At 44.9% G+C, this 27,236-nt stretch overlaps 1 protein-coding gene and 1 long non-coding RNA gene across 7 annotated transcripts in view; one reads left to right on the top strand and one right to left on the bottom strand.

Annotated features, from left to right (window-relative positions):
- The window catches only part of LOC105492331 (myosin X), a 276,819-nt gene that overhangs the window by 247,604 nt on the left and 1,979 nt on the right, over positions 1–27,236 (top strand). For both annotated transcript variants that reach the window (XM_071099081.1, XM_071099082.1), the window contains exons 27-40: positions 833–1,076; positions 5,244–5,339; positions 9,668–9,761; positions 11,546–11,601; positions 13,748–13,890; positions 14,250–14,444; positions 15,634–15,791; positions 18,705–18,828; positions 19,709–20,006; positions 20,958–21,165; positions 22,020–22,156; positions 23,311–23,431; positions 23,875–24,327; positions 26,058–26,249. In XM_071099081.1, the coding sequence (XP_070955182.1) occupies positions 833–1,076; positions 5,244–5,339; positions 9,668–9,761; positions 11,546–11,601; positions 13,748–13,890; positions 14,250–14,444; positions 15,634–15,791; positions 18,705–18,828; positions 19,709–20,006; positions 20,958–21,165; positions 22,020–22,156; positions 23,311–23,431; positions 23,875–24,327; positions 26,058–26,249 (2,519 nt within the window). The remainder of the gene's footprint in view (positions 1–832; positions 1,077–5,243; positions 5,340–9,667; positions 9,762–11,545; positions 11,602–13,747; positions 13,891–14,249; positions 14,445–15,633; positions 15,792–18,704; positions 18,829–19,708; positions 20,007–20,957; positions 21,166–22,019; positions 22,157–23,310; positions 23,432–23,874; positions 24,328–26,057; positions 26,250–27,236) is intronic.
- The window catches only part of LOC105492307 (uncharacterized), a 75,737-nt gene that overhangs the window by 3,707 nt on the left and 44,794 nt on the right, over positions 1–27,236 (bottom strand). For 2 of the 5 annotated variants that reach the window (XR_011625122.1, XR_011625123.1), the window contains 3 exons: positions 13,736–15,484; positions 12,799–12,924; positions 9,620–9,796 (listed from right to left, as the gene is read on the bottom strand). This is a non-coding gene — a long non-coding RNA (uncharacterized lncRNA). Of the gene's footprint in view, positions 1–9,619; positions 9,797–10,064; positions 10,238–11,726; positions 11,836–12,798; positions 12,925–13,735; positions 15,485–23,517; positions 23,600–23,824; positions 26,497–27,236 lie in introns of all 5 variants that reach the window. The other 3 variants (XR_011625125.1, XR_011625124.1, XR_011625126.1) reach the window with 3 other exon arrangements.

The raw sequence follows: 27,236 nt of genomic DNA on the forward strand, positions 1-27,236 counted from the left end.
TGTCTTTACTTGTGTAAGTTAGACTTCATCGGTCAACCCTGGAATCACTGATAATTCTTGTTCACACATTGACCAAATATGGAAGGAAATGGGTGAACTTTGTTTATTATTTGAGATGGAGTTTTGCTCTGTCACCCAGGCTGGAGTCTAGTGGCGCAATCTCGGTTCACTGCAACCTCCTCCTCCTGGGTTCAAGCAGTTGTCCTGCCTCAGCCTCCCAAGTAGCTGGGATTACAGGCACGCACCACCACTCCCGGCTAATTTTTCTATTTTTAGTAGAGACGGGGTTTTACCATGTTGGCCAGGCTGGTCTCGAACTCCTCACCTCAAGTGATCCACCCTCCTCGGTCTCCCAAAGTGCTGGGATTACAGGCATGAGCCATTGCTCCTGGCCCAAAAAACGGGTAAAGAAACTGGTAAACTTTGACACCATGTTAAAATAATTTTCCCTCTCTGGGACATTTGGAGATAAGCCTGATCCTTACGTAGGGACATGGTTCTCACCCTTGGCTTTTGATTTATTCCTGGGTTACAGTGTTAGTTCATTACTTGCTTTTCTATTGGCTCCTTACAAAGCTTTCTCAGCTAAGTGAGCAGGAACTCCTTTGGATATAAGGATTCTTGTGTAATCCAGCCCGGCTGGTGTGACATCTGTGTAGTGCCCCTAGACATGAGCTAGCAGCGCCTCTCCCCACTGAGGGGGTCTCTGCAGTGCTGCAACTGGGGCCGAGTCTAAGCTTGGCTAGACCTTAACACCTGCTGTACATGTCGTTGTCATCCAGTTGGACTGACTGTTCTTTCACCCCTCTCTACCCAATCTTGGGGGGAACAGGTGGCCTGATGAACTCTTGGAAACGCCGCTGGTGTGTCCTCAAGGATGAAACCTTCTTGTGGTTCCGCTCCAAGCAGGAGGCCCTCAAGCAAGGCTGGCTTCACAAAAAAGGCGGGGGCTCCTCCACACTGTCCAGGAGAAATTGGAAGAAGCGCTGGTTTGTCCTCCGCCAGTCCAAGCTGATGTACTTTGAAAACGACAGCGAAGAGAAGCTCAAGGGCACCGTCGAAGTGCGAACGGCGAAGTAGGTTGCTAAGCCTGGCTGTGGCCCGATGGGTTGCTCAATGCTTTATGCTGGTGGTCACAAGAGCCACGCTGTGCAAGTTCCTTGCAGTGGCAGTAGCCTGTAGTAGGTGTCCTGATAATTCAGTTCAGTGGGTTAAATTATTAGGAGACTGGGAAGCAAGACTTAATCCGTGAGTACTTTGCTTTTTATGATTACACTCAGACACGTGGCTGTCATTTGGAAGATGGCCAGCCAGTTGGACCTGGAAGTTGCCCAGTGGAAATGGAATTGTATGTGTGGAGGAGGAATGGTGTGAATTTGGAACAAGTGGCTGAGTCTTTTTATGGGTTAATGTATCACTTTCAATTCCTTACTCCAGCTGTAGCCAGCAGATAAATTAGCTAAATTAAAAGCAGACAGACTGGAGTTTTCTGAAATGAATCACTTGTCTTCTGTTATACCAGTGTTGGTTATACTAGCCATCCCCATTCCCAGCAATGAGAGGAACAGGGCTGGTCTTCAAATCCAACATGCCCCTTTTTCTGCCACACCCTTATAGAACCAAAGCTTTGGACTGTTGAGGGCCTATTATTTTTCTTAAAGACTAAGTAATGTTTCCAGAAAATTGTTAGGAGTTACAGGCAGCTGCTTTTCTGGGGTAACTGGATACTAAGCCTGAAAACATGTTTGGGGATAACCTGTAGTCGTTCTCCACTCACAACCAAGTGACCTCAAATACTTGGAAAAGTAGTTAAATAATCTTTGAGGGATCAAATTAATGCCTGAAGCCAGGAGCCTTAAAAGTAAAATGTTTCTGATCAGCCAGCATCAGCAACTTCAGAAAAGTATTTATTGTGAAGTGGAAAGTTAAATGAAGAGAGGGAAGTCTTTTATGCATTTGATTGTAAGAGAAATCTCATGTCTCTGCAGACGGCAGAATATTGGACATTTTCAGGCTGTCCCTTTGGAGCTCATGAGGTGCAGGAGTGGGCTTGTGAGAATCCTGGGTCTGAATCCTGCAAGTGTTCACAGCAAGGCATGGTTCTGTTGCCTCTGCCATCTACTCTCAGCCTCACATACCATGTTCCTCATCTGTCTATAGATGGCTTGATTGATTGATGGACTGACAGGGTCTCACTCCCACTGCCCAGGCTGGAGTGCAGTGACACGATCTTGGCTCACTGCAGCCTCAACTTCCTGGGCTCAGGTGATCCTCCCACCTCAGCCTCCCGAGTAATTGGGACTATAGGTGTGTGCCACCACGCCAGGCTAGTTTTTTGTATTATTAGTAGAGATGGGGTTTTGCCATGTTGCCCAGGCTGGTCTCAAACTCATGGGTTCAAAGCCATCCGCCTGCCTTGGTCTCCCAAGTGCTGGGATTACAGCCATGATGTTTCCATTTAATTATCCATAGAAGGGGCCGCAAGCACCAAGAAGCTTGTGGGAGGCAGAGTATTGAATTTCACCAGAGTACACTGATGTATGTTTCTTTTGCAACTCACTTTGTATGCTGCTTAATAAAAGCTCCATTCACAGGTGCTTCATCAGAATTATACTGAGTTATGGAAATGTTAGCTCTTATTCAGCCATTTCTGTCACCTCCTATAGAACAGGAACAGTGAGTTATTATTATGGAAAACTTCAATCATGGGCAAGAGTGGGTAGAAGAACATAACAAAACACGGACTTATTCCAGAGCTTTTGGTGGCTCTCCACCCATGGCCAAGTGTTTCATCCACAGTTCTATCCAGTCCGCTCCCCCAACAAACTACCTTCTTTTACAGCAAGTCAGTATCATGTAATTTCTTCTGTAAATATTTAGTATGCATTTAAACATTCTAATATATAATCACAATACCATTATCACATTAAAAAAAAAATTAGCTCCTAATATTATCTAAACTCCAGTCATTGTTCAGATTTCCGCAGTGACCTTATTTTTATTTATTTATTTATTTATTTATTTTGAGACTGAGTCTCACTCTGTTGCCTAGGCTGGAGTGCAGTGGCACAACTTCGGCTCACTGCAACCTCTGCCTCCCCAGTTCAAGCGATTCTCCTGCCTCAGCCTCCCGAGTAGCTGGGATTACAGGCGCCTACCACTATGCCTGGCTAATTTTTGTATTTTTAGTAGAGACAGAGTTTCACCATATTGGCCAGGCTGGTCTCGAACTCCTAACCTCAGGTGATCTGCGCACCTCGCCCTCCCAAAGTGCTGGGATTACAGGCGTGAGCCACTGCGCCCGGTCTGCAGTTTCCTTGTAAGTGGAGGTGGTAGTGTTCTTGTTGGTTTGGGTTAGTTTTATAGTTACTTTCTTCAAGTCAGAATCCAAATGAGGTCTAGATGTTGTCACCGGTTTTTAGATCACTCAAGTCTCTGTTAATTTATAGATGCCCCCTCCGTCTTTCTTTCACTTGCGTTTGTAATGGAACATGTTAGCTCACTTATCCCATGGTTTCTGCATTTCACCAACCCTGTATGGGCATGTGTTCGAACGTGTTTCTCTTTCTCTTTCTCGTTTATTTCTTGTGAATTGGTCATTAGACCTAGAGAGTGATCAAATTCAGTTTTCTTTTCTGTTTAAGAGTGCTTCACTTGTGTTGCTGTTGATTTCTGTTAAGAAGGCTTAGAGTAGTAGCTGGTTGTCACTCTTGTGATTTCAGCAGCAGTTCTGACCTTGATTTTTTTTTTTTTTTTTTTTTTTTTGAGACAGAGTCTCGCTCTGTCACCGAGGCTGGAGTGCAGTGGCACTGGCACTATCTTGGCTCACTGCAAAACCTCTGCCTCCCGGGTTCAAGTGATTCTTTTGCCTCAGCCTCCTGAGTAGCTGGGACTACAGGAGTGCACTGCCACGCCTGGCTGATTTTTGTGTTTTTAGTAGAGACGGGATTTCACCATGTTGGCCAGGCTGGTCTCAAACTCCTGACCGGAAGTGATCCACCTGCCTTGGCCTCCCAAAGTGCTGGGATTACAGGTGTGAGCCACTGCGCCCGGCTCTGATCCTGATTTTTTAAAAAATATTTCATCTCAGTGATTCTAGCTATGAGGTCAGATAATACTTATTTTCTAACCAGGCTATTTTAGTTTTGTTGCTGTAAAATACATGTTTCATTGTGAACATTTGTACTTCTTTAGTTGCGAGAGCAAGCTGGCTTTATGCCCCAAACCCTTCTTCATGAAACGTATTACTATCTCTGTTCTGATCCTAACATCTGCTGCTGTTTTACCCTGATTTTGTTAACCTGGTTCACCAATTCTATTTCCCTAATGTTGTTTAGGGAGGGTTGCAGATGAGATCAAGATGGTACTGAGAATCAGACACACCCAAATCCTGCGCCTCACCCCCAGCACCCCTCATGGAAATAATGTGCACATCTCAAGCAGGAGTCAGATGTAGCAGCCATGGCCTTCAGCTGGGAGAGAGAGCTGTGATGAGTTAGGGAAGGAGCTCGCACCAGGCCGAGGTTGGCTTTTGTAGTTTGGAGAAAGGATCCAAAGGAAGTTGCAGGCAGGAGTGGGGGCTGCTGCCCCAGGCCTGTCTGGGGCCTAAGCAGGGGTGGGCATTGGGTGGACCAGTATGAGGGGAGAGAGCTTCTCCCCTAGAGAAGTCAGGGGAACCCTGCTGTCCCTGGCCACACCAGCAGCCTCCTCCCTGGGCAGCCGAGAGGAGCCCGGCTCCCCCTAGAGGGAATGGTCATCATTACTAAAAGGAAAACAATTGTATGTCCCTCCATGTCTTTTGGTGTGATGGGTTCCAGAACCACCACTCCCCTCCCCGCTGCAGCCACCAAAATCCTCAGATGCTCTAGTCCCTGCTATAAAATGATGCAGTCATCGCATGTAACCTCTGCATCTTCTCCCACACACTGCACATCTTCTCTAGATTACTTCAGTAACTAGTATGATGCAAATGCATTGTGAATAGTAGTTACACTGTATTGTTTTTTAATTTGTAGTAGTAGTATTTTTTAAATTGGATTTTTAGTTTTGATCTGCTGCTGGTTGAATCCACAGATGCAGAACCCACAAATGCTGAACTCGCAGATACGGAGCGCCAACTGTGTACCGTTTCTTCAGTAACAGACACTTCCCAACTCTAGTCATTGGTTTCATGAAATTGCTTTCCTCAGTTACTCAGAATTTGGTGTTCCTGATGTGCGTTTGTTGCTTTTGCTCCTTTGCAGAGAGATCATAGATAACACCACCAAGGAGAATGGGATCGACATCATTATGGCCGATAGGACTTTCCACCTGATTGCAGAGTCCCCAGAAGATGCCAGGTGAGTCTGCACTGTTGACGTCATATTATCCCCATCCTGCTCCCTCATGCACAGGTGTGAGTGTCCCACAGAGCACTGTTTACCATGCTGGCCTTGACAATTTTAATTGACTTTCTATTAGGATGGTTGAGGAACCAAGAGTCATAAGAAATTGATGTGTACTTGTCCCTTGGGGACTCTTTCTCTGGGCAAATGTATTCAAGTACAGCCGAGGGTTTCCAGCCTCCAGTGCCACTAGACCCATTGTCATCTGTCTCAGGCTGTTACTGTCACCGGCAGCGTGTGTAAATTACACAGCTGCATGTAGCTGAAAGCCCACCCTCTGGAAGCTTCTGAGCTTTGAAAGTGAATTGTTTGTGTTTGCATAAGGACCAAAAGGGCAGGGAGTAGTAACTGGTAGCTGTTTTAATAACTGATAGTGCTATGGCATTGGGGGGGTTTTAAAGATGTTAATATTGAAGAATTCAGTGGAAGAGTAACTTACACAGAACTTACTATTAGCTGGGTGCAAAAGTAATCACAATTATATTTCAGGCTAATATTCTAAATATTTCATACCTAAATATTTCAGGCAGTATTCTAAATGTTTTATAAATACTAACTCTTTTGATTCTCTTGAATCCTGCAAGGTAGACATTAATTATTACCATCATCCATATTTTGCAGAATAGGAGACTGGGGTACAGAGAACGGTTAGTATCATTTGTAATGCAGTGCAACCTCAATTCTGTTGAACGGGGACATTGAACTTCTTAAAAACATTTCCTCCTAAGGAGCTTTAACTTTTGACTGAGATTAGAAGAGGGTGGAAGCCTTCATTAGCTGGGGCAAGTTGTCTGTAACTTCCTGGACTTCAGGTTTCCATGCTGGAGTGCTGAGGAGACACAGCACAAAATTAAGGAGACTTAGCATTTGCTCTTCAGCGTGATGCATCACAGGTCCCCTAGTGGATCAGACACCATGGAGCGTCTGTCCTGTCTCTTCCTGCAACTTTGTGAGTCTGCAGGGTTATGTTGGAGGTGTCTGTCTTCAGCTCTGAGCAATGCTAGAGAACGTTTTTTTTTTGTTTTTTTTTTTTTGAGACGGAGTTTCTCTCTTGTTGCCCAGGCCGGAATGCAATGGTGCGATTTCAGCTCACCGCAATCTTCACCTTCTGGGTTCAAACAGTTCTGCCTTAGCCTCCCGAGTAGCTGGGATTACAGGCATGTGCCACCACGCCCGGCTAATTTTGTATTTTTAGTAGAGACAGGGTTTCTCCATGTTGGTCAGGCTGGTCTCGAACTCCTGACCTCAAGTGATCCACCCATCTTGGCCTCCCAAAATGCTGGAATTACAGGCGTGAGCCACCACGCCTGGCTGAGAACGTCTTTTAATTTATGAGGGTAACATCCAATAGCCGAATTCTTCAATTCTCAGCCCCAAGATTGTTAGGACTTTCTAATGTGTTCTCAGGACCCCTCACTACCCCTTGCCCTTTGAATCTTTCTGAGTTGATACAATACCATGGTAGCGACATTAAGAGTAAAGACACCAGAAAATAATTCTTCCCATGGGAACAAACTAAAACCCTGCTTAGACCCATAAATTCTAACACAAACTGGAAAAACAAGCAAACCTGGAATTACAGCCCATCATTCCGTCTGGGGCTCCTAGAGACCACATGTGGTTGTTTGTGGCCCAGGGAAATGCCTGCAGCTTTTCAGCTGAATTATAGGCCTGGCGTTTGGCAGCTGCGCTGTCTGTTTTATGCCATGATGAACCTGCTAAATTTAACCTTTGGGATATTTTAGCCAAGGACTTTTTCTCCTGACCAGTGGAACACTTTTTTAAAAAATTCCTTTTCAGATTCCAAGTTATACTTGAATCAAGAGAAGAAATTTATAAATTTAAGAGTATAATCTAGACAGAATCGAAAGTACCACAAATTTTATGCCTTTGTGTGTGTGATTCCTACAACTTGAATGTATGTCTTTTTCAGTGTTTAATTTGGGATATTTTTGAGATGAGCAAAGCAATGAAGTCTTGCTGTTTGGTTAACCAGAATGGATAGTGCAAATTTATATTCAAGTGTTGTCCCTTGTTGTATACAAGCTATATATGCATATCTGTTGTATATGTTGAATATTTTTCAAGCTTGTAGTCACATTTTTCTCCCTTAGGAAGCACAGGAGAGAGATTTTAGTGCTTTGCTGTAAATAATTTGCATGGCCTACCTTTACATATGGGTGTCATTTTTTCACTTAAACATCCCATTGGATACCAACTACTTTCCCCTCTGCCTTGAATGGTAGGAGTGTGTATGTATTTTGTGTCTTATACGCCCCGAACAGGAGAAGAATACCGTAGCATCTCTTTCATACTTGATGGCTCTGATATTTCGTAGTTGGTCAGCAAATGCTGGATGGATGCCTGTTTGTTCATGGTCATTTTCATGATGCCTTGTTCTGCTTGATTTTTCTTGTTTCGTTTTGTTTCATTTTGTATTTTTTTTTTTTTGTGAGACAGAGTCTTGCTCTGTCACCCAGGCTGGAGTGCAGTGGAACGATCATGGCTCACTGCAGCCTTGGCCTTCTGGGCTCAGGTGATACTCCTGCCTCAGCCTCCCAAGTAGTTGGGACTACAAGCATGTACCACTACACCCAGCTAGTTTTTTATTTTTTGTAGAGACTGGGCCTCAGTAAGTTTCCCAGGCTGGTCTCAAATTCCGGGGCTTAAGCCGTCCTCCCACCTTGGCCTCCCAAAATGCTGGAATCACAAGCGTGAGCCACCATGCCCAGACACGTTTTCCTTTATTTTCTGATTGTGATGAGGCTGGGTGTGAGAGTACTCATTTGAAATGAAGATGGAAGAGTTCTCTGGTCAAAATAGTTTTCTGCTTTAAGCAGTTATTTTTCATTTCCAACTCTCCTGTGGTTTTATTGACTTGAGTAGAAATGCTGTTAGGTGGTTGAAAACCCCATCCTGAGAATACATAGAAAAAATAGACATCTTGACCAGGCACAATGGCTCATGCCTGTAATCCCAGCACTTTGGGAGGCTGAGGTGGGTGGATCACCTGAGGTCAGGAGTTCAAGACCAGCCTGGCCAACATGGTGAAACCCCATCTCTACTAAAAATACCAAAAATTAGCTGGGCATGGTGGCGTGCGCCTGTAATCCCAGCTACTTGGGAGGCTGAGGCAGGAGAATCACTTGAACCCGGGAGGCAGAGGTTGCGGTGGCCAAGATCGTGCCATTGTACTCCAGCTTGGGCAATAAGACTGAAACTCCATCTCAAAAAACAACAACAAATAGACATCTAAATAGACATCTAGTGTCCATTCCAATATGATACTCTTCCATTACATGTTGAGTATCCCTTACTCAAAATGCTTGGGACTGGAAGTGTTGCAGTTTTTGGAGTTTGGAATATTTGCATTAGACTTACCGGTTAAGCATCCCTAATCTGAAAATTTAGAATGTTCCAGTGAGCATTTCCTTTGAGCATCATGTCGGTGCTCAAAAAGTTTTGAATTTTGAAGCATTTCAGATTTCAGATTTTTTTGGATTGTGGATGCTAAACCTGTATTGATCTTCTCACCTTGAAATTTATTTATTTATTTATATATATATTTTTGGAGGCGGAGTCTCACTCTGTCATCCAGGCTGGAGTGCAGTGGCACGATCCCAGCTCACTGCAAGCTCTGCCTCCTGGGTTCACGCCATTCTCCTGCCTCAGCCTCCCAAGTAGCTGGGACTACAGGCGCCCGCCACCAAGCCCGGCTAGTTTGGTTGTATTTTTAGTAGAGACGGGGTTTTACCATGTTAGCCAGGATGGTCTTGATCTCCTAACCTCATGATCTGCCCACCTTGGCCTCCCAAAGTGCTGGGATTACAGGCATGAGCTACCGCGCCCAGCCGAAATTTATTTTTTAAACAGAAAAAGCACCTGAATGTTCCCTAGTTTATAAATAATATCTTAAGTAAGGATCTTTGATATAAGTATTTTGGGTAGAACTGAGGATTTTATTATTTGCTGTTAATTTCTCAAGGAACTCATTCATCATTGTCAAATGTCTATAAAGGTCTAAGGGACCTGGAGAAAAGGCCGTCCATTGATCTAAAGTTAGAACATAATAGAGCACTTAAAGGCATTTACAGGTACTTTATCTGCTTCTTCTTACTTTATTCTTTGGTAATGAAACCGACATTTATCCCTAAGAAGTAATCAAATTAAAAGCAAAGGTGCTTAGAGATGTTATTTTCACAGATTACATGCAGTAGAGAGCACTATTGCTTTACCAATACGAGGTTGGCCTCTCCTTCACAGTTGTTCTCTCTTCCCCACAGCCAGTGGTTCAGCGTGCTGAGTCAGGTCCATGCGTCCACAGACCAGGAGATCCAGGAGATGCATGATGAGCAGGCAAACCCACAGAATGCTGTGGTATGGGAGCACTACCTAGGATGGGGGTGGGGCGTCTGGGGGCAGGGATGGGGAGGGCGTCAGGATGGTAAAAAAGGGAAAGATTGGGAATTTCCAGACAGTCTTTTTTTTAAAAGGTAAATGTAGAATAATTAAGGAGAAAAACAGGACACCATTTGAGTTTAAAATCAATACAATAATAAATACAATAAATAGTACAATATAATATAATAATACAATAATAAATACAGTAAATTAAGTTGGACACTGTGGCTCGTGCCTGTAGTCCCAGCACTTTGGGGTGGCCAGGAGTTCAAGACCAACCTGAGAAACATAGCAAGACACTGCCTCTATGAAAAAAATTAACAATTATCCAGGCGTGGTGTTATGTGCCTGTAGTCCCAGCTGCTTGGCAGGCTGAGGCAGGAGGATTGCTTGAGCCTGAGAATTTGAGGCTACGATTGCACCACTGAGCTCCAGCAGCCTGACCCTCTCTCCTAAAAAAACAAACAAAACCAAATAAATTGTAGAAGGTTATAAGTAGTAATACCTTCTAATTCTTCCGCCTCAAACCCAAAAGAACAAAAGAAATAATCCTACTTTTTATGAAGTCACGGAAACACACATTACACTTACTCTTCAGAGGATGGTGAAATCTAAATCTAGATTGTATTCTTTTTTTTTTTGAGATGGAGTCTTACTCTGTCGCCCAGGCTGGAGTGCAGTGGCGAGATCTCAGCTCACTGCACCCTCTACCTCTAGGTTCAAGCTGGGACTACAGGCGTGTGAGTAGCTGGGACTACAGGCGTGTGCCGCCACACCCGGCTAATTTTTTGTATTTTAGTAGAGACGGGGTTTCACCATGTTGCCCAAGCTGGTCTTGAACTCCTTAGCTCAGGCAATCCGCATGCCTCAGTCTCCCAAAGTGCAGGGATTACAGGCGTGAGCCACTGCGCTGGGCCGAAATCTAAATTGTATTCTTTGTCTTCCCTCTATCCCAGACACATACACAAAGTTACAAAACCCTACTTTGGAAATCACGTTTTATTTCCTCATCAGAAAAACTTGAAATAAAGTTTCTTGGGAGAAGTGTAAAATTTAATCGAAGGACACAATAAAATCAGGAAATGTGTACTATTGAAAGAAGGTTATAAACACTGTTCACTGAGCTTGTTTTAAGAATGGGGGGCTGGGGGAGGGAGCTCAGACCTGTAATCCCAGTACTTTGGGAGGCCAAGGCAGGTGGATCACTTGAGGGCGCCAGGAGTTTGAGACCAGCCTGGCCAACATGGCGAGACCCCATCTCTACTAAAACACAAAATTATCCAGGTGTGGTGGCCCACACTTGTAGTCCTAGCTACTTGGGAGGCTGAGGCACGAGAATCACTTGAACCTGGGAGGCAGAGGTTGTGGTGAGCCAAGAGCACACCATCGCGCTCCAGCCTGGGCAACAGAGTGAAACTCTGTTTCAGAAACAAACAAAGTAAATTAAATTAATGTAGAGGTACTTGTTAGAAAGTTTAGTAAAATACTAATTTTTTAAAAACATAGAAATAAATTATTGAAAGGACAAGAGGGAATGATTAACTCGTAATTTTAAAAAATAAATGGGCTATAGATTCTGCCCTGTGTGGAGGCTATTTGTACTCACACAACAGAGGAGTCATCTCATAGATGACTATTATTTTGAAGTTAAAAAGAAAAGAGCCTTTTCTGTCTGATTGGGAGTGGGCTAGAGGTGTTACTATAGTGTGCACCCTACTTTAGTGGTTCTCTCATTCTCTTTACTTTTTGTTCTTTTCCAGGGCACCTTGGATGTGGGGCTGATTGATTCCGTGTGTGCCTCTGACAGCCCTGATAGGTAAGCTCAGATGTGGCTCTTAATAAAAACAGCTCATCACCTGTGTGTGTCCACAGGTGGCTGTGCTGCTAGGTTACATCCCTCTTTGCAGGGCTGTGAAATCACACGAGGCTGTGTGTTCCCACCTTGTCAACCCCAACAATCCGAAGTCTGCCTTCTTGGTACCCAATTTTACATCATCTGGAAGTCTCCTTCTCTGCGTATCTTTGAAGTCCTGGGGAAAACCCTGGGAACCTAATTTAGACAATTTAAAAAAGCATGAGGAATAAATATTTTTCATGTGTATACAGGGACAAACTTGGGATTTATACAGGAAGAAAATACCTGTTTAGGAAAATGATATTCCAGCAAAGGGGAAGGGAGTCATTCTCCTTTCTGAACTTAACAATGAACTTGGAAAGAATTTTGATGATAATGTATATGTAGAGTATTAATAAACCACAAACATTTATTTTCCTTGGCACCCTTTTTGGGTTCGATTTTTGAAGGCAAATCATCTTTGGAGATGATCTGAGGCGTCTTTCTGCCCAGTGAACTTTATTGTCTGTTTTTCTGTATTATCTTGTAAGTTCTAGTTCTGTTTCACCATGTTGCCCAGGCTGGTCTCGAACTCCTTAGCTCAGGCAATCCGCATGCCTCAGTCTCCCAAAGTGCTGGGATTACAGGCGTGAGCCACTGCGCTGGGCCGAAATCTAAGTTGTATTCTTTGTCTTCCCTCTATCCCAGACACATACACAAAGTTACAAAACCCTACTTTGGAAATCACGTTTTATTTCCTCATCAGAAAAACTTGAAATAAAGTTTCTTGGGAGAAGAAGTGTAAAATTTAATCAATGGACACAATAAAATCAGGACACAACAAAATAAAAACAAATTCTGCAGCAGAATTTAAGAAAAGTTTCTCTAGGACAGACCAGGAAAGAATCAAAATTGTCTTCTGCCCTCAGTAAGACAGCCGGAAAATGAAATACGTGTGTGTTAAAATTGACAACAAAATATAGGGCCTACTTGGCAGAATTAGAGCCGTGGGGTCTCTGTCACCCTCCCATTGACAAAGGCCCTTCTGAACCATGGATCCTTTGTTTTTAGTAGTCAGCCTGCACCCCTTATACCTGGCTCAATCTTTAACATGTATGTGTCATATCAGTAATCAAAGCCCTGATGCTGCTTATTCTGGTATGTGAGTTTCTACCTCACCTTCTCCACGTCTTCGCTCTCCCAAGCCCTTCACTCCTCCAGGCTGGGCCTGTGATGATCCATCCTTAGAATTTTGCATCCTCGTTCAGGCTTTTCTGTCGTCCTCAGCTGGCCACTTTTCTCCAACTATAGAAAAAAAAAAAAAGGGTTGGGTTTTTTATTTTTATTTTTAAGGGGCACCTCAAGTTCAGCCTGTTTGCATAGTTTTCCCTGTGTCCTGCAGTTCAGTTATTCTTTTTCTTAAACTTTTGTGTCACTTAACTACAGTGAACATTTGAAGACTTGCAAGAAAGAGTTCACATTTGCTAGCGTAAGCCGTTAGATAGAGGAGTTAGTATTTATATCAGCAAGGGCCTATGAGAGAGGTTCAGGGCATTTCCAGACAAAAAGAGGCAAGGGAGAAAGTAAATTTCCATGATCACGTTATCCATGACTAGGAAATGCACCCTTGTCAGATCCCTTTGAAAACACAAACCCAGGTGGCTTTTTGTACAAAGCGTAATCAAGCATTTAAGATGTTCCACCTACACCTATTTACTGATCCTCTTTTATTGCTGGTGTCTGACATTTCATTACCAACCCAGAGAGATATTACCCAAGGCAGGAAAACATTGACTTTGGAGAGGCATCAAAAAAAAATTTTCCCTCGTGGTCACCTTATTTAGCCTTCCCGGAACTGAGTTTCATCTGGAAAGTTTTGCATGAAGAAATGTTTTCCCTTCCAGGACCTTCAGAATGAATGTGTCGTTCCAAGTTTAAAGGTTAATGATGCGTAAAAGAAATTGCGCAGAAATGAGCAAGGTTTGCCTTAATAAAAACATGAATAAGCCTAGCAGTGCATGTCCCGTGACCCAGAAGGCAGGAAGAAGGCCCTGAGTCTTGGTTCACACAGAGGTGATGCTGACGGTAGACCTAAGGGGCTTTGTTTCCTTCTCACCTTGTCGCTCAGACCCAACTCGTTTGTCATCATCACGGCCAACCGGGTGCTGCACTGCAACGCCGACACGCCGGAGGAGATGCACCACTGGATAACCCTGCTGCAGAGGTCCAAAGGGGACACCAGAGTGGAGGGCCAGGAATTCATCGTGAGAGGTGACTGCCTGCCCTGCTTCCTTGGTCTGTTTAACAGGCTCCCCTTTCCATTTGCATCTAGATAGCTGCAGCATTTTCATTTTGAGCTGCTTTTCCCATTTTAACTGTTGGAGATTTTTTAAGTGATTTTTAATTTGTGACATGATAAATTGTTTCTAGAGGATTGTGTTTTTTGTTGCTAGTTGTGATTTTGGGCTTTTCTTTCACGTAGTTCGTTTACATCGAGTTGGGGTGACCGTGGTCTTTTTCTGACAAGTAGCTAGAAACCCCATCCGTGTGCTGGCATTATGTGGATGATGGTATGGTCTTTGGGGTTTCTCCTCATAGATTTTAATTTACACTTTCGTCTTTTTTTCCAGGATGGTTGCACAAAGAGGTGAAGAACAGTCCAAAGATGTCTTCACTGAAACTGAAGAAACGGTGGTTTGTACTCACCCACAATTCCCTGGATTACTACAAGAGCTCAGAGAAGAATGCGCTGAAACTGGGGACCCTGGTCCTCAACAGCCTCTGCTCTGTCGTCCCCCCAGATGAGAAGATATTCAAAGAGACAGGTAACCAGGCTGGCTGCCCGAACCCTGAGCATCAGATCTTAAAGTCTGGGCTTGCTCCAGGCAAGGAATAAGATTCCTTCCTAGTGGGTACTTTATTTCCCCCCAAAGAAGGCGTCTTCTTGGTTTATCTTCTAAGCCTGTCTGGGGTTAGCTATGTGACCACTTAGTGTTTAAGCCGTACGAGAGGTCTTGATTCATGGAGTGGTAGCAAGACTCTGGCAAGGACAAGAAAATGTCAACAGATGCAGGGCATCGTACAGGAAGCTTTGTTTTCATATACTCTGTTTTCATCCTTTTATTTTTAATTTTTGTTCTTATTTTTGAGATAGGGTCTCACACTGTTGCCCAGGCTGTAGTGCAATGGTGCAATCATGGTTCACTACAGCCTTCCAAGGCTGAAGCAATCCTCCCACCTCAGCCTCCCGAGGAGTAGCTAGGACTCCAGGCATGCACCATCGCACCGGGCTAATTTTATACTTTGTGGTGGAGGTTTTGCCATGTGGGCCAGGCTGTTTTCTATCATTGTATGATGAGCGTCCTATACAACCTGTAACAGATAAACCCTGACTGTCCATGAACTTAGCCTAGTAGCATAGAAAGCACACATGTAAATTAGAGGATTTCTTTTCATTTTTGTAGTATTATAAAAGTGTTTCCAGAAGATGGTTTATTTTGATGTTGCTGGTTGTGATCTTGTGTTTAACATAGTTGTTCCATTCGCGTCAGGTTTGGGTGATGGTTCGGACAGTTTGCCTCTGAAGTCACACACTGCCAGGCACAAGTGCTGTCTTCTGAAGGGAGAGGCGAAGGAAAGGAAAGGAAGAAATAGGAAGTAAGAAGGAAAGTCAGAAATCGGAGAGTTTTCACTCCTGATCCAGAGCCCAGAAAGAGACATTAACTTACCCGTTTCCCTTCCAGAGCCAGTTATCATTTATCTTCATCTATTTCATGATGGGTTTATTGTTCTAATATTCATCTCCCCGTCTCAGCTGTAAATGTCACAGTGCAAAAGACACTGTTTTTTCTTCATCACTAGATACCTAGTGCAGGGCAGGACACATGTAGGAATTCAGCCAGTGTCTATTGAATTGAATAATTAAAGGGACTGAGATCAGAGAGGACACAGGCATTGCCCCGGTCCCCGAGGTTGGCATTGACATGCGTGTGCGGGGCACCCCTGCCATTGCAGGCTACTGGAACGTCACCGTGTACGGGCGCAAGCACTGTTACCGGCTCTACACCAAGCTGCTCAATGAGGCCACCCGGTGGTCCAGTGCCATTCAAAACGTGACTGACACCAAGGCCCCGATCGACACCCCCACCCAGCAGCTGATTCAAGACATCAAGGTAAGACAAGCCCATCAAGGTGGGTGATTATAGCTCAGAGCTTCTACCCTTAGAGCACTAAGACCTCAGCATTAGTGAAGCTCAGTTTTCATTCTGTAATCAAAACCTAGTGCTTGGTTGGCCGGCACGGTGGCTCACGCCTGTAATTCCAGCACTTTGGAAGGCTGAGGCAGGTAGATCACTTGAGGTCAAGAGTTCGAGACCAACCTGGCTAACATGGTGAAACCGTGTCTCTACTAAAAATACAAAAATTAGCCAGGTGTTAGCGACACATTCCTGTAATCCCAGCTACACAGGAGGCTGAGCCAGGAGACTTGCTTGAACCTTGGAGACAGAGGTTGCAGTGAGCAGAGATCATTCCACTCTACCCCAGCCTGGGCGACAGAGGGAGACTCCGTCTCAAAAAAACAAAACAAAAAACTAGCGCTTGGTTAAATTTATGTTTGAGTACCCTGCTTTCAGGAATCTAAATGAGAAATTTTAGACCAAAAGTGTTTTGTCTCTAGGGCAGTGTTAGATGTTTCCTAACACTTCCCTAGTTGAGTCACCTGATCCCACCTGCTGGGCTCTGTGGCCAGAAGGACAAGGTCTGCAGCTTGCACTGTGGGACTCCTTGCCCATGGGGATGTGGTGACCTGCGTGGGGGACCACGTGCCTTGTGTCAGGTTTCACCTCAGCCTCAGTTGGGGACCTTCTAGGAGTAACCCGCTAGTTCCACTGTCACTGTACAGTTTCCAGACCACACGAGTGAGTTCCCAAGGAGCCCTGGGTGGTCTAGAAGAACACCTGGCATCCCTCTCGGACACGTGCAAACTCCCAGAAGCTCCTGAGTCTCTATACGAACACTGAGCGTGTTACATTATAAATTCCTGTTTATAAGTAAGTGTAGTGGCTCAGTAAATGTATGTGAGGTGAAGGAAGAATGGTTGCATGGCAGCCCTGAGCGGGGATTCTCACCCTCACTTTCCGGAAATGGAACGCTGACGGGGAATGTTCTGGTTGCATTGCCCACGTAGCTGGTCAGTCCCAGGTGCAGAACCAAGTCGAGGGAGACTGCTGGCAGATTACCAGGACAAAGGACAGAGGTGGGGCTGTGACAGAGAAGGTGCTAGAATGATGGTGAGGCAGGTATTTTACTGAGGGACAGCAAAGGAAATTAGCTAACCAGATCCAAGAGGGAACTCAGCTTTTGTGGAGGTGGGAGAGGATCTAATCCATCAGTGGTGGATAATTTTCCATCCAAATCAAATTGGCCTCCTGATTCCAAAGTGTTATGTTCTCTGGGTGTTCGGAACCACATTCTGGCAAGCCAGTTGTTTTTTGTTTGTCCATGAAATTGTTTGAATCAATTTGAATTTAGACATTAAAAGAATAAATACAATTTTTCAAATACAAAGCTATGCTTCTTAAGAAATGAGTCAGGTTACCCTAAATCAGTCCATAGAAATGATTTAAGTAATTAAAAAAATTTTTTGTGCCCTTCAATTGAGTATTACTGAAAAAGTTTTATAGTGGAAATGAAATTACCACGATAGAATGATTCATTACCTCTCCTCCAACTTTTCTGTTTAAGGTTCTAAAAGTAACTTTGTTTTTTTCATATCCCAGATGAACATTTTAGGAGCACAAGTACATGATGATGAAATTCCGTGAGAGACTTTCTTACGTTTCAAGGGTGGAAGGGCGGGCAGGCATGTGGAAGGACAGTCTCCCCAGGAATATATTAATGTGTGTAGTTTTCAGGTATAGAGAGAATAGAAAACAGCAATTCAAGAACTAGCAAAATGTGCTTATGAACTATAGATAAAAATAACATGATTTAGCTACTGATGGCTAAAGCAATGAAAGAAGATCAATTTTTTTATTTTGCTTTTCTGTTTTTTATAGAGACAGGGCCTCATTATGTTGCCCAGGCTGGTCTCGAACTCCTGGGCCCAACTTATCCTCCTGCTTTAGGCTCTCAAAATGCACAGGCATGAGCCACTGTGCCCAGCCTAGATTTAATTGTTTTTTTTTTTTTTTTTTTGAGATGGAGTCTCGCTCTGTCAGCCAGGCTGGAGTGCCGTGGCGCAATCTTGGCTCACTGCAAGCTCCGCCTCCCGGGTTCAAGCAATTATCCTGCCTCCGCCTCCTGAGTAGCTGGGATTACAGGTGCCCGCCACCACGCCCAGCTAATTTTCGTATTTTTAGTGGAGACAAGGTTTCACCATGTTGGTCAGGCTGGTCTCAAACTCCTGACCTCATGATCCACCTGCATCAGTCTCCCAAAGTGCTGGGATTACGGGTGTGAGCCACCGCGCCCTGCCGAGATGAAATTTTTTAAGTGTATGTAATCTCCAGGGGAGAAAATTTAAAATCACATGGGGAAGTGCATGTGCGAGAAACTAAGAAATGAGCTGTAGGCCGGGTGCAGTGGCTCACTTGTAATCCCAGCACTTTGGGAGGCCGAGGCGGGCGGATCACAAGGTCAGGAGATCGCAACCATCCTGGCTAACACGGTGAAACTCTGTCTCTACTAAAAAAGACAAAAAATTAGCCGGGCGTGGCGGCGGGCGCCTGTAGTCCCAGCTACTGGGGAGGCTGAGGCAGGAGAATGGCATGAACCCGGGAGGTGGAGCTTGCAGTGAGCCCAGACCGGGCCACTGCACTCCAGCCCAGGTGACAGAGCCAGACTCCATCTCAAAAACAAAAGAAATGAGCTGTAAGAATGTATTTTTGTGACTTGTCTTCAAACACAGATCATGTGTATCTTCGTGCATGAAATCACCTAACACTGGATTTCTACCATCTTTGCCCCACTAGGTTTATGGATGTTTGAGACTCTTGAAAAATATTTATATGTAGGAAAATACAGTTGATTTTGTTCCTTTAGGTCCAGGTTTCTTACAATAAGCTTGCTTGCTTTATTTTTAGGAGAACTGCCTGAACTCGGATGTGGTGGAACAGATTTACAAGCGGAACCCGATCCTTCGATACACCCATCACCCCTTGCACTCTCCACTCCTGCCCCTTCCGTATGGGGACATAAATCTCAACTGTAAGTCCAGAGTTCCACCCCGACTCCTCAGAGACCATGATTCCACTTGCCCTGCTAGCTCTTTAGCTTAACACAGTAGCATTTGTTTTTAGCTCAAAGACTCTCTTATTCATCATGACTTGGAAGGAAAAGATGAAATATACTTAGATTCATTACTAAAGCAAGACTTCTAGAGTGTGGTAGTAGTAATGCTAAGATTGATTGCTGTAGTAAAAGAAGAGATTTAAAGGAGTCAGAAATGCCAGCTCTCCTCATGAACTGAGAGTAGCTTTTTTTTTTTTTTTTTTTTTTTTTTGAGACAGTCTTACTATGTCACCCAGGCTGGGGTGCGGTGGTGCAATCTCCGTTCATTGCAACCTCTGCTTCCCAGGATTAAGTCATTCTCCTGCCTCAGCCTCCCAAGTAGCTGGGATTACAGGCACCCGTCACCACATCCAGCTAATTTTTGTATTTTTAATAGAGAGAGGGTTTCACCATATTGCCCAGGCTGGTCTTGAACTCTTGGCCTGAAGTGACCCACCTGCCTCAGCCTCCCAAAGTGCTGAGATTACAGGTGTGAGCCGTTGCACCTGGCCAAGTAGCCAGACAGCCAGAGCCTAAGTAATCTTGCATTCCAAAAAAGGATTTTGTTCAGCAACAGATTACCTTTTAAGTAAGCATTTTATGTGGTAAGAAGTTCAATTAGATAACAAAACAGTGTCACCTGACCCACCTCTGTGCTTTTAGATCTGTGTCCAGCTGACTGAGATGTATAGGGAGTGTGGTGGGCATTGCATCCGTCCTTCTCATTTATTCCTTTGTCTTCACTACTGCTCCCATTGTGCCCACACCCTATTCTGAACCCCTCGGGTGACTTCTGTGTTTGCTTTGCTTGTCGTAGTGCTTAAAGACAAAGGCTATACCACCCTTCAGGATGAGGCCATCAAGATATTCAATTCCCTGCAGCAACTGGAGTCCATGTCTGACCCGATTCCAATAATCCAGGGCATCCTACAGACAGGGCATGACCTGCGGCCTTTGCGGGACGAGCTGTACTGCCAGCTCATCAAACAGACCAACAAAGTGCCCCACCCCGGCAGTGTGGGCAACCTGTATAGCTGGCAGATCCTGACATGCCTGAGCTGCACCTTCCTGCCGAGTCGAGGGATTCTCAAGTATCTCAAGTTCCATCTGAAAAGGTAAAATAAAGCATGTGGGCACGGGAGATGAGCTGGGCAGAGCTGCTCACGCAGGTGGGGCGCTGGGTCCTCGCTCAGATAAAGAGGCTCTTGAGCAGAAGGCACCTCTAGTAGGACAGGGACCTCTGGGTCAGACTCGTGGGTTGCCTGAGCAAGCTAATAGAATGCTGCCATCCTTTTTCTTTTTAAGCCACACAAGGTTATTTCAGGGACCAAGTCACCTTGGGTGTAATGTCCTAATGTATAGGAGATTGGATCAATCCATTAATTACCACTACTCTATATTAAAAAAAAAAAAACAACTTGGATATTTGTTCCAGATCAAAGAGGTAGAAACAATCTGATTGAGATTTTGATTAGCTATAGAAAAAGAAATTTGTTTTTTGTTTTTTGAGACAGTTTTGCTCTTGTTGCCCGGGCTAGAGTGCAATGGCATGATCTCGGTCACTGCAACCTCCACCTCCTGGGTTCAAACGATTCTTCTGCCTCAGCCTCCCAAGTATGTGAGATTACAGGCACCCGCCACAATGCCTGGCTAGTTTTTTTGTATTTTTAGTAGAGACAGGGTTTCACTATGTTGGCTGGGCTGGTCTCCAACTGCTGACCTCAGGTGATCCACCCGCCTCTGCCTCCCAAAGTGCTGGGATTACAGGTGTGAGCCACGGCACCTGGCCAAGAATTTTCATATGATAGTATGAGGCATGACCCTTTCAAGTATTAACAATACTGCAGAGGTGAGTTGGCAGCAGTTGCTCCCACTGAGATATTCGCTCTTTAGGGGTTTTTTGTATTTAAATTAAACTGCACAGAATGAAGCGGGCCCTTGCCAAGAAGTCACTGGTGCTTGCTCCATTCACCAGTGGGGGACCATTCACCGCTTTGGTCTACAGACCCTTGACACAGCCCAGTTCCCAGCAGCCTAAAAATGAACAGTTAGTGTTTGTCTCCTAGGATACGGGAACAGTTTCCAGGAACCGAGATGGAAAAATACGCTGTCTTCACTTACGAATCTCTTAAGAAAACCAAATGCCGAGAGTTTGTGCCTTCCCGAGATGAAATAGAAGCTCTGATCCACAGGCAGGAAATGACATCCACGGTCTATTGCCATGGTGGAGGCTCCTGCAAGATCACCATCAACTCCCACACCACCGCTGGGGAGGTGAGGAGAGGCGGCGGCTGCTTGTTCTGTTAGATGCTTTGCTGCAGATACGCCCGGGTCAGGAACATCGTGCGGCGTTAGAGCGGCTGTCCTGCACAGCTGCAATTTGCTTAGTACAGCTGCTCAGTACTAAGGAAATGCATGTAACCCACAAGCAACCACATGAATATAGAGAGAAAAATAAGATGAGTGGAATCACAGAGATAAACTCAAAGTACGTGAGACATAATCTTGCTAATCTGAGAAGCAGCTGAGGGTCTAGCAGAGCTGCAGACCTGGCTCAGGTCCAGCCACTTTGATGAGGGTTTATTGTGGTGCTTCTGCAACAAAGTGTTTCTGTGTGCCACATGACTAGCTAGATATCAGATGAACACGTTTTCTTATTTAAATTTGAACTTACTATTATAAAACTAATTGGCCAAAAGGGTAATCCAATAACCACCCTCAACCCCACCCCCAAGGCTTCCTGTGCAAAAAAAAAAAAAAAAAAAACCATCATCTGGAGTCTGTTGTTCCTTCGCGTTCATACATGTATCACATAAAAGACAGGACTGCAGCTTTTCAGCCACTTTTCCGGTTAGTATAGGTTTGCATCAGCCCAGCATCTGCCTCTACCAATGGGCAAAATACCCTGGGTTCTTTTTGGCAAGAAAGAGATAAATCTGATTTCCAGAGAACAAGGGGAAATAGTACTTTTGAAATTCTGCGATGACCACACGGGTAACATTTTGAGGAAGCTGCTTGGAGACGCCCTGGTGCCGGCAGCGCCCTCTGGGATCTGGTGATGGCACATCTGGGAACACGTGTTGGGGCCGCAGCCTGTGGAACTGAAGGCCCCCTGGTGTGTCTTCCAGGTGGTGGAGAAGCTGATCCGAGGCCTCGCCATGGAGGACAGCAGGAACATGTTTGCTTTGTTTGAATACAACGGCCACGTCGACAAAGCCATTGAAAGTCGAACCGTTGTGGCCGATGTCTTAGCAAAGTTTGAAAAGTAAGTTCCTTTCCCCTACTGTGTCAGAAGAGCAAATACGAGAAATTACAGAGCAGGGTTGAGGGTTTGAACTTCCATTCCGTTTTTGGCTTCACGGTGTATTGGAGTTAGTTTTATTTTACCTGGGTTGATGCCTGTTTAACTTTGCATATCTGCTAGCTATTTTTCTCGATTCCTAGATAAAGCCATGGTCTTACATGATGTAACTTGTCAGTGGTTTTTTACCCCATTCCTTTTCTCAGTTCCATGTTGGACCTGTCTGGGTATTTCTTGATTTTTTAGGTTTCCAGTTGCCATTAGCTTTGAAATTGGGCTGACTGACTGAAGTCAACTCATAAACTCTTGAAACTATGTTTTATATCTACAACATAAAATGGACCTACGATTTTTGGGTTTTTTTTTTGAGACGGAGTCTTGCTCTGTCACCCAGGCTGAAGTGCAGTGACACAACCTTGGCTCACTGCAACCTCTGCCTCCTGGGTTCAAGCAGTTCTCCTGCCTCAGCCTCCCGAGTAGCTGGGATTACGGGCATGTACCACCACGCCCAGCTAATTTTTGTAGTTTTAGTACAGACGGGGTTTGGCCATGTTGGCCAGGCTAGTCCCAAACTCCTGACCTCAGGTGATCTGCCCACCTGGGCCTCCCAAAGTTCTGGGATTACAGGGGTGAGCCACCGCACCCAGCCTATAATAGACCTACGATATTTGATCTGTGACTTCATATTGTCTAAGTAGCACGGAAGGTATTCCTGCTTAGTATAAACACAGCCCTCATACAAGAATATTCACATCAGTTCTTATAAATGTTCTCATAATGTATCTGGGGCTTGGTAAAGGTAATAAACAGGCTTTTGTTTCTTTTCTTCCCGTGAACTCAGCATAATGCTTAGCTGGTACTAATTCGAATGCGGCTCTCAGAAAACACTTGTTAGCTGGTTTAACCAGAGGCTGTCTGCTTGTTTTCTTAAAGCAAAATCAGGGTGAAAGTACGTTTTTCACTCTGTTTATTTCTCTGTCCCCATCTCTATCCACTGTTATCTGGGCCTGGACAGAATGTCTGTGTCCTTAGAATACACCATGTAAAGTCGGCTCCCTGCAGGTCACCGAAGGCCCCTCTCGTTCGTTTTCTGAGCCTCTCTTGACTCCTGTCTGTAGGCTGGCTGCCACATCCGAGGTGGGGGACCTGCCATGGAAATTCTACTTCAAACTTTACTGCTTCCTGGACACAGACAACGTGCCGAAAGACAGTGTGGAATTTGCGTTTATGTTTGAACAGGTAAAAGGAATAGTTAGAAACAGATTTCTTTGTGGGCAAGCAAGGGTGAAACCAGTTAATACTTAGCCTTGTAAGTTAACTGGTACCTTAGAAATGAGGCACACCTGTAGATTTCCCGGCAAAGACAAGGCCCAGCTGCTCTTTCATTCGTTTGTAGAATGAAACCTGCTACACATTGCATTTGAACCACCATTCCAGGAACCGTTGTAGTTGACAGGAGAGAGACCATAAGGAATAAAATATATGACGTGTTAGATGGTATCTGTGCTAGGGATAAAATTAAATTTAAAGCAATGAGCAGGGGTGAGGGTGCAGTTTTAACCCAGGGCAGTCAGGGAAGGTGAGTATGAGAGAAACCCTGATGAAATGAGGGAGGAAGCGTTGTGGGCATACCATGGCACAGCAGTGCGTTGACCAGAAAGCTGTTGACTGTCTCCTTTCAGGCACACGAGGCGGTTATCCATGGCCACCATCCAGCCCCAGAAGAAAACCTCCAGGTTCTTGCCGCCCTGCGACTCCAGTATCTGCAGGGGGATTATACTCTGCACGCTGCCATCCCACCTCTCGAAGAGGTTTATTCCCTGCAGAGACTCAAGGCCCGCATCAGCCAGTCAACCAAAACCTTCACCCCTTGTGAGCGGCTGGAGAAGAGGCGGACGAGCTTCCTGGAGGGGACCCTGAGGCGGAGCTTCCGGACAGGGTCCGTGGTCCGCCAGAAGGTCGAGGAGGAGCAGATGCTGGACATGTGGATTAAGGAAGAGGTCTCCTCTGCTCGAGCCAGTATCATTGACAAGTGGAAGAAATTTCAGGGAATGAACCAGGAACAGGCCATGGCCAAGTACATGGCCTTGATCAAGGAGTGGCCTGGCTATGGCTCGACGCTGTTTGACGTGGAGGTGAGAAGTGGCTGCCGTGTGTCGGGGTGGGCGGGGTGCTGGCATCTGAGAACATGGATCATGGCCAAGTTCATATGGAGAGGAGACAAGATGGAGCACTTTGCTCTCTCAACCTTTTTTATTCAAGCCCCCTAAATTGTACCATTAACACCTCCCTTCTCCTCACAGTTTCTCCTCTCCTTTGTAGTAAATGCATCTATAATATTAGGAATGAATGCAAAATTAAGACGCCATCTATTCTTTTACTACCCTTCCTTAGGGAAGCTATAGATCTAATTTTTTAAACACTGATAAAAATCTACATTTAAAAAAATTTGTAGCTATATATACAAATTAGAAACTGTGGATATACTTACATTTTACTTGTTTTTTCTTTACAACCCTGTGTTTGAAAGAATGTGTTTCATAATGGAATTTAGCCATTAGCATCAACCCAGTACTGATTTTTTAAGTAGACCACTTACTGAAAAGCAGTCTTACTAATGGTATAGATGAGAGTTTGGCAAACTGGTCTGTGGGTCAGATCTTGCCTGCCTTTTTTCTGATGTTTTATTGGAACTCAGCCAAGGTCATTCCTTTAGATACATTCTCTGGCTGTTTTTGTGCAGAGTTGAGTAGTTGTGACAGAGACAACGTGATCCACAAAGTCTAAAAATCTTTCCTATGTGGCCCTTAACCGATACGTTTACCAGCTCCTGGTCTAAATTAGCTTTTTTTTTTTTTTTGATGATCGCAGTAATTCTGCATGTTATCCGATGACTTTAAATTGAGGGTCTGTAAAAATCTAAATATTGATTGTATATTCTAGGATCCATTAATGGCTTTTCATTGGGTGATGTTTTTGGTTTGGTTGGTTGGTTCAATGAAGTTTGTTATTAAGTATAAAAAAATCAGGTGTTTTGTACAAAGCCATGATTCCACTTCTCCCTGACAAGGAATAGGTAATAATAGCAGTTAAACTCTTGGCTTCCTGCAAAATGTGAGCTGTGGATTAGCATAGAAAGCTACTGGCTTTTGCATGGAGAATGCAGAGAATGTCTGGTTATTAGGGATACAAACTAGGGACTCTTTTCAGTGTCCCCAATTTATAGCCCTCCTGCTTGTCCAGGTTTGGATCAACCCTGTGTTGTTAGCCCCTACGTATGGGCTCTTATTGTCTTCCACCAATCTGTGTGTACAGTTAAACCAAAACCAGTCAAGACCCTGTTCCCACTCTGCACATGGAAGGCCATTGCTGCTCCTTGTCAAGAGGAGCCAGAACTGCTCAGCATGCGTGATGTGGAGAATTTCCCTCTGTGATCCTAGATTTTGTATTTGAAGACTAACCATCCGCAAAGAGGACTGGAGGCAGAACTGGAGATGTTAAGAGTCGACTTGTCTTGGGGAGGGGAGCTTCCTTCAGTCCCCCGGCCAGCATGTGCATTACCAGGCCACTTCCATGTCACTAAACAGCTAGTAGAATAATGCTAAGAAGTAGAGTCAAAGCAAGATGTTAGACCCTGCCAGTTAGTGAGCTTTTCCCAAATGCATGAGATTAACTAGTTAGAAATCAATCAAGATAGCCAGAGAGGTGCCGTTTCTCGTATTTCATGCCCCTCCATGCATGCACGCACATCGAATATATTTAATCTTCTGTGCAGAGGACTTCACTCAAAGCCTGTCTTACGGTTTAGATGCTGTTGCCAACCATTTCATGACTTAACTCTTCTGTTGACTCTCTTGCCCACCAGTGCAAGGAAGGTGGCTTCCCTCAGGAACTCTGGTTGGGTGTCAGTGCGGACGCCGTCTCCGTCTACAAGCGTGGGGAGGGAAGACCACTGGAAGTCTTCCAGTATGAACACATCCTCTCTTTTGGGGCACCCCTGGCGAATACGTACAAGATCGTGGTCGATGAGAGGGAGCTGCTCTTTGAAACCAGTGAGGTAACAGGCAAAGCAAGTTCATCTTTTTATTCATGGTCTTGACAAGACAGAAAAACAAGACCCCATTTCCTCATGCCTTTGACCAGGTCATTTTCTTTGAATATTTTTCTTTAAAACACGAAAATACAGTGTGGTGGTCCCTTTCCAGCTGCTGGTTCCCTACAGGCTAAAATCTGAGAACCCCGTATTTCTTCTGTATACTTTTGCAACAGAGGAATTTGGTTCCATTGTGTCACGGAGTCTTACTCTTGGAGGAAAGGGAGAGAAAGGGAAGTGACATAGATGTCCATGAAAAAGCATATTCTTTGCAACAAAACCTTATGAAAATTAGTTAACAATTATGGCAGTGTCAGAGCTGTGAGACTCGGTTCTGGTGGCCTCTTGAGACCAGGAGGAAGCCGGGAACATGACCATCCTAGGTGCAGCTCATTCTAGATTGTGAAACCACACACACTAAAAGGCCTCTAAATATATATGCTGCCAGCTTCAAAGTTTAAACAGTATAACACAAGCAGCTTATTGAGGCTTCCACAAAGGGAACAGCTAGCAATCCAACGTGGTGAGTGGAGGAGTCACCTGCTGCCTGGTTCGGAATGGAGAGGCGGTGAGGAGGGCGTTCCAGGTGCTTGGAGGATGTGGCATTGTAGGTTCCTTAGGCTGATGGGGAGACATGCAGTGAGAGGGAAGAGGGTGGGGAGCCCTTGACTCAAGGGTCCCAGGTGCCAGACTGCAGGATTTGGTGAGATCCAGTAGACAACAAGGAACCACTATGGGATCTTTGATTGTACATGGCATAACAGTGAATTTACAGACAGTGATCTCTGGGGTGGGACTGGAAGGGAAGAGAGCAAGCAGGGAAATGGAAGCCAGTTATGATGCCTGCACGGGGTCCAGGCCAGCTGTGAGAAGGAGTGGCAATGACGGGGACACCATGGGAGGGAGCTAATGGAGATCCCAGCTGGAGGTGGTGGCTGGTACGGAGCAGAA

The sequence above is a fragment of the Macaca nemestrina genome, chromosome 6 (assembly GCF_043159975.1).
Source record: "Macaca nemestrina isolate mMacNem1 chromosome 6, mMacNem.hap1, whole genome shotgun sequence".
Lineage (NCBI taxonomy): Eukaryota > Metazoa > Chordata > Mammalia > Primates > Cercopithecidae > Macaca > Macaca nemestrina.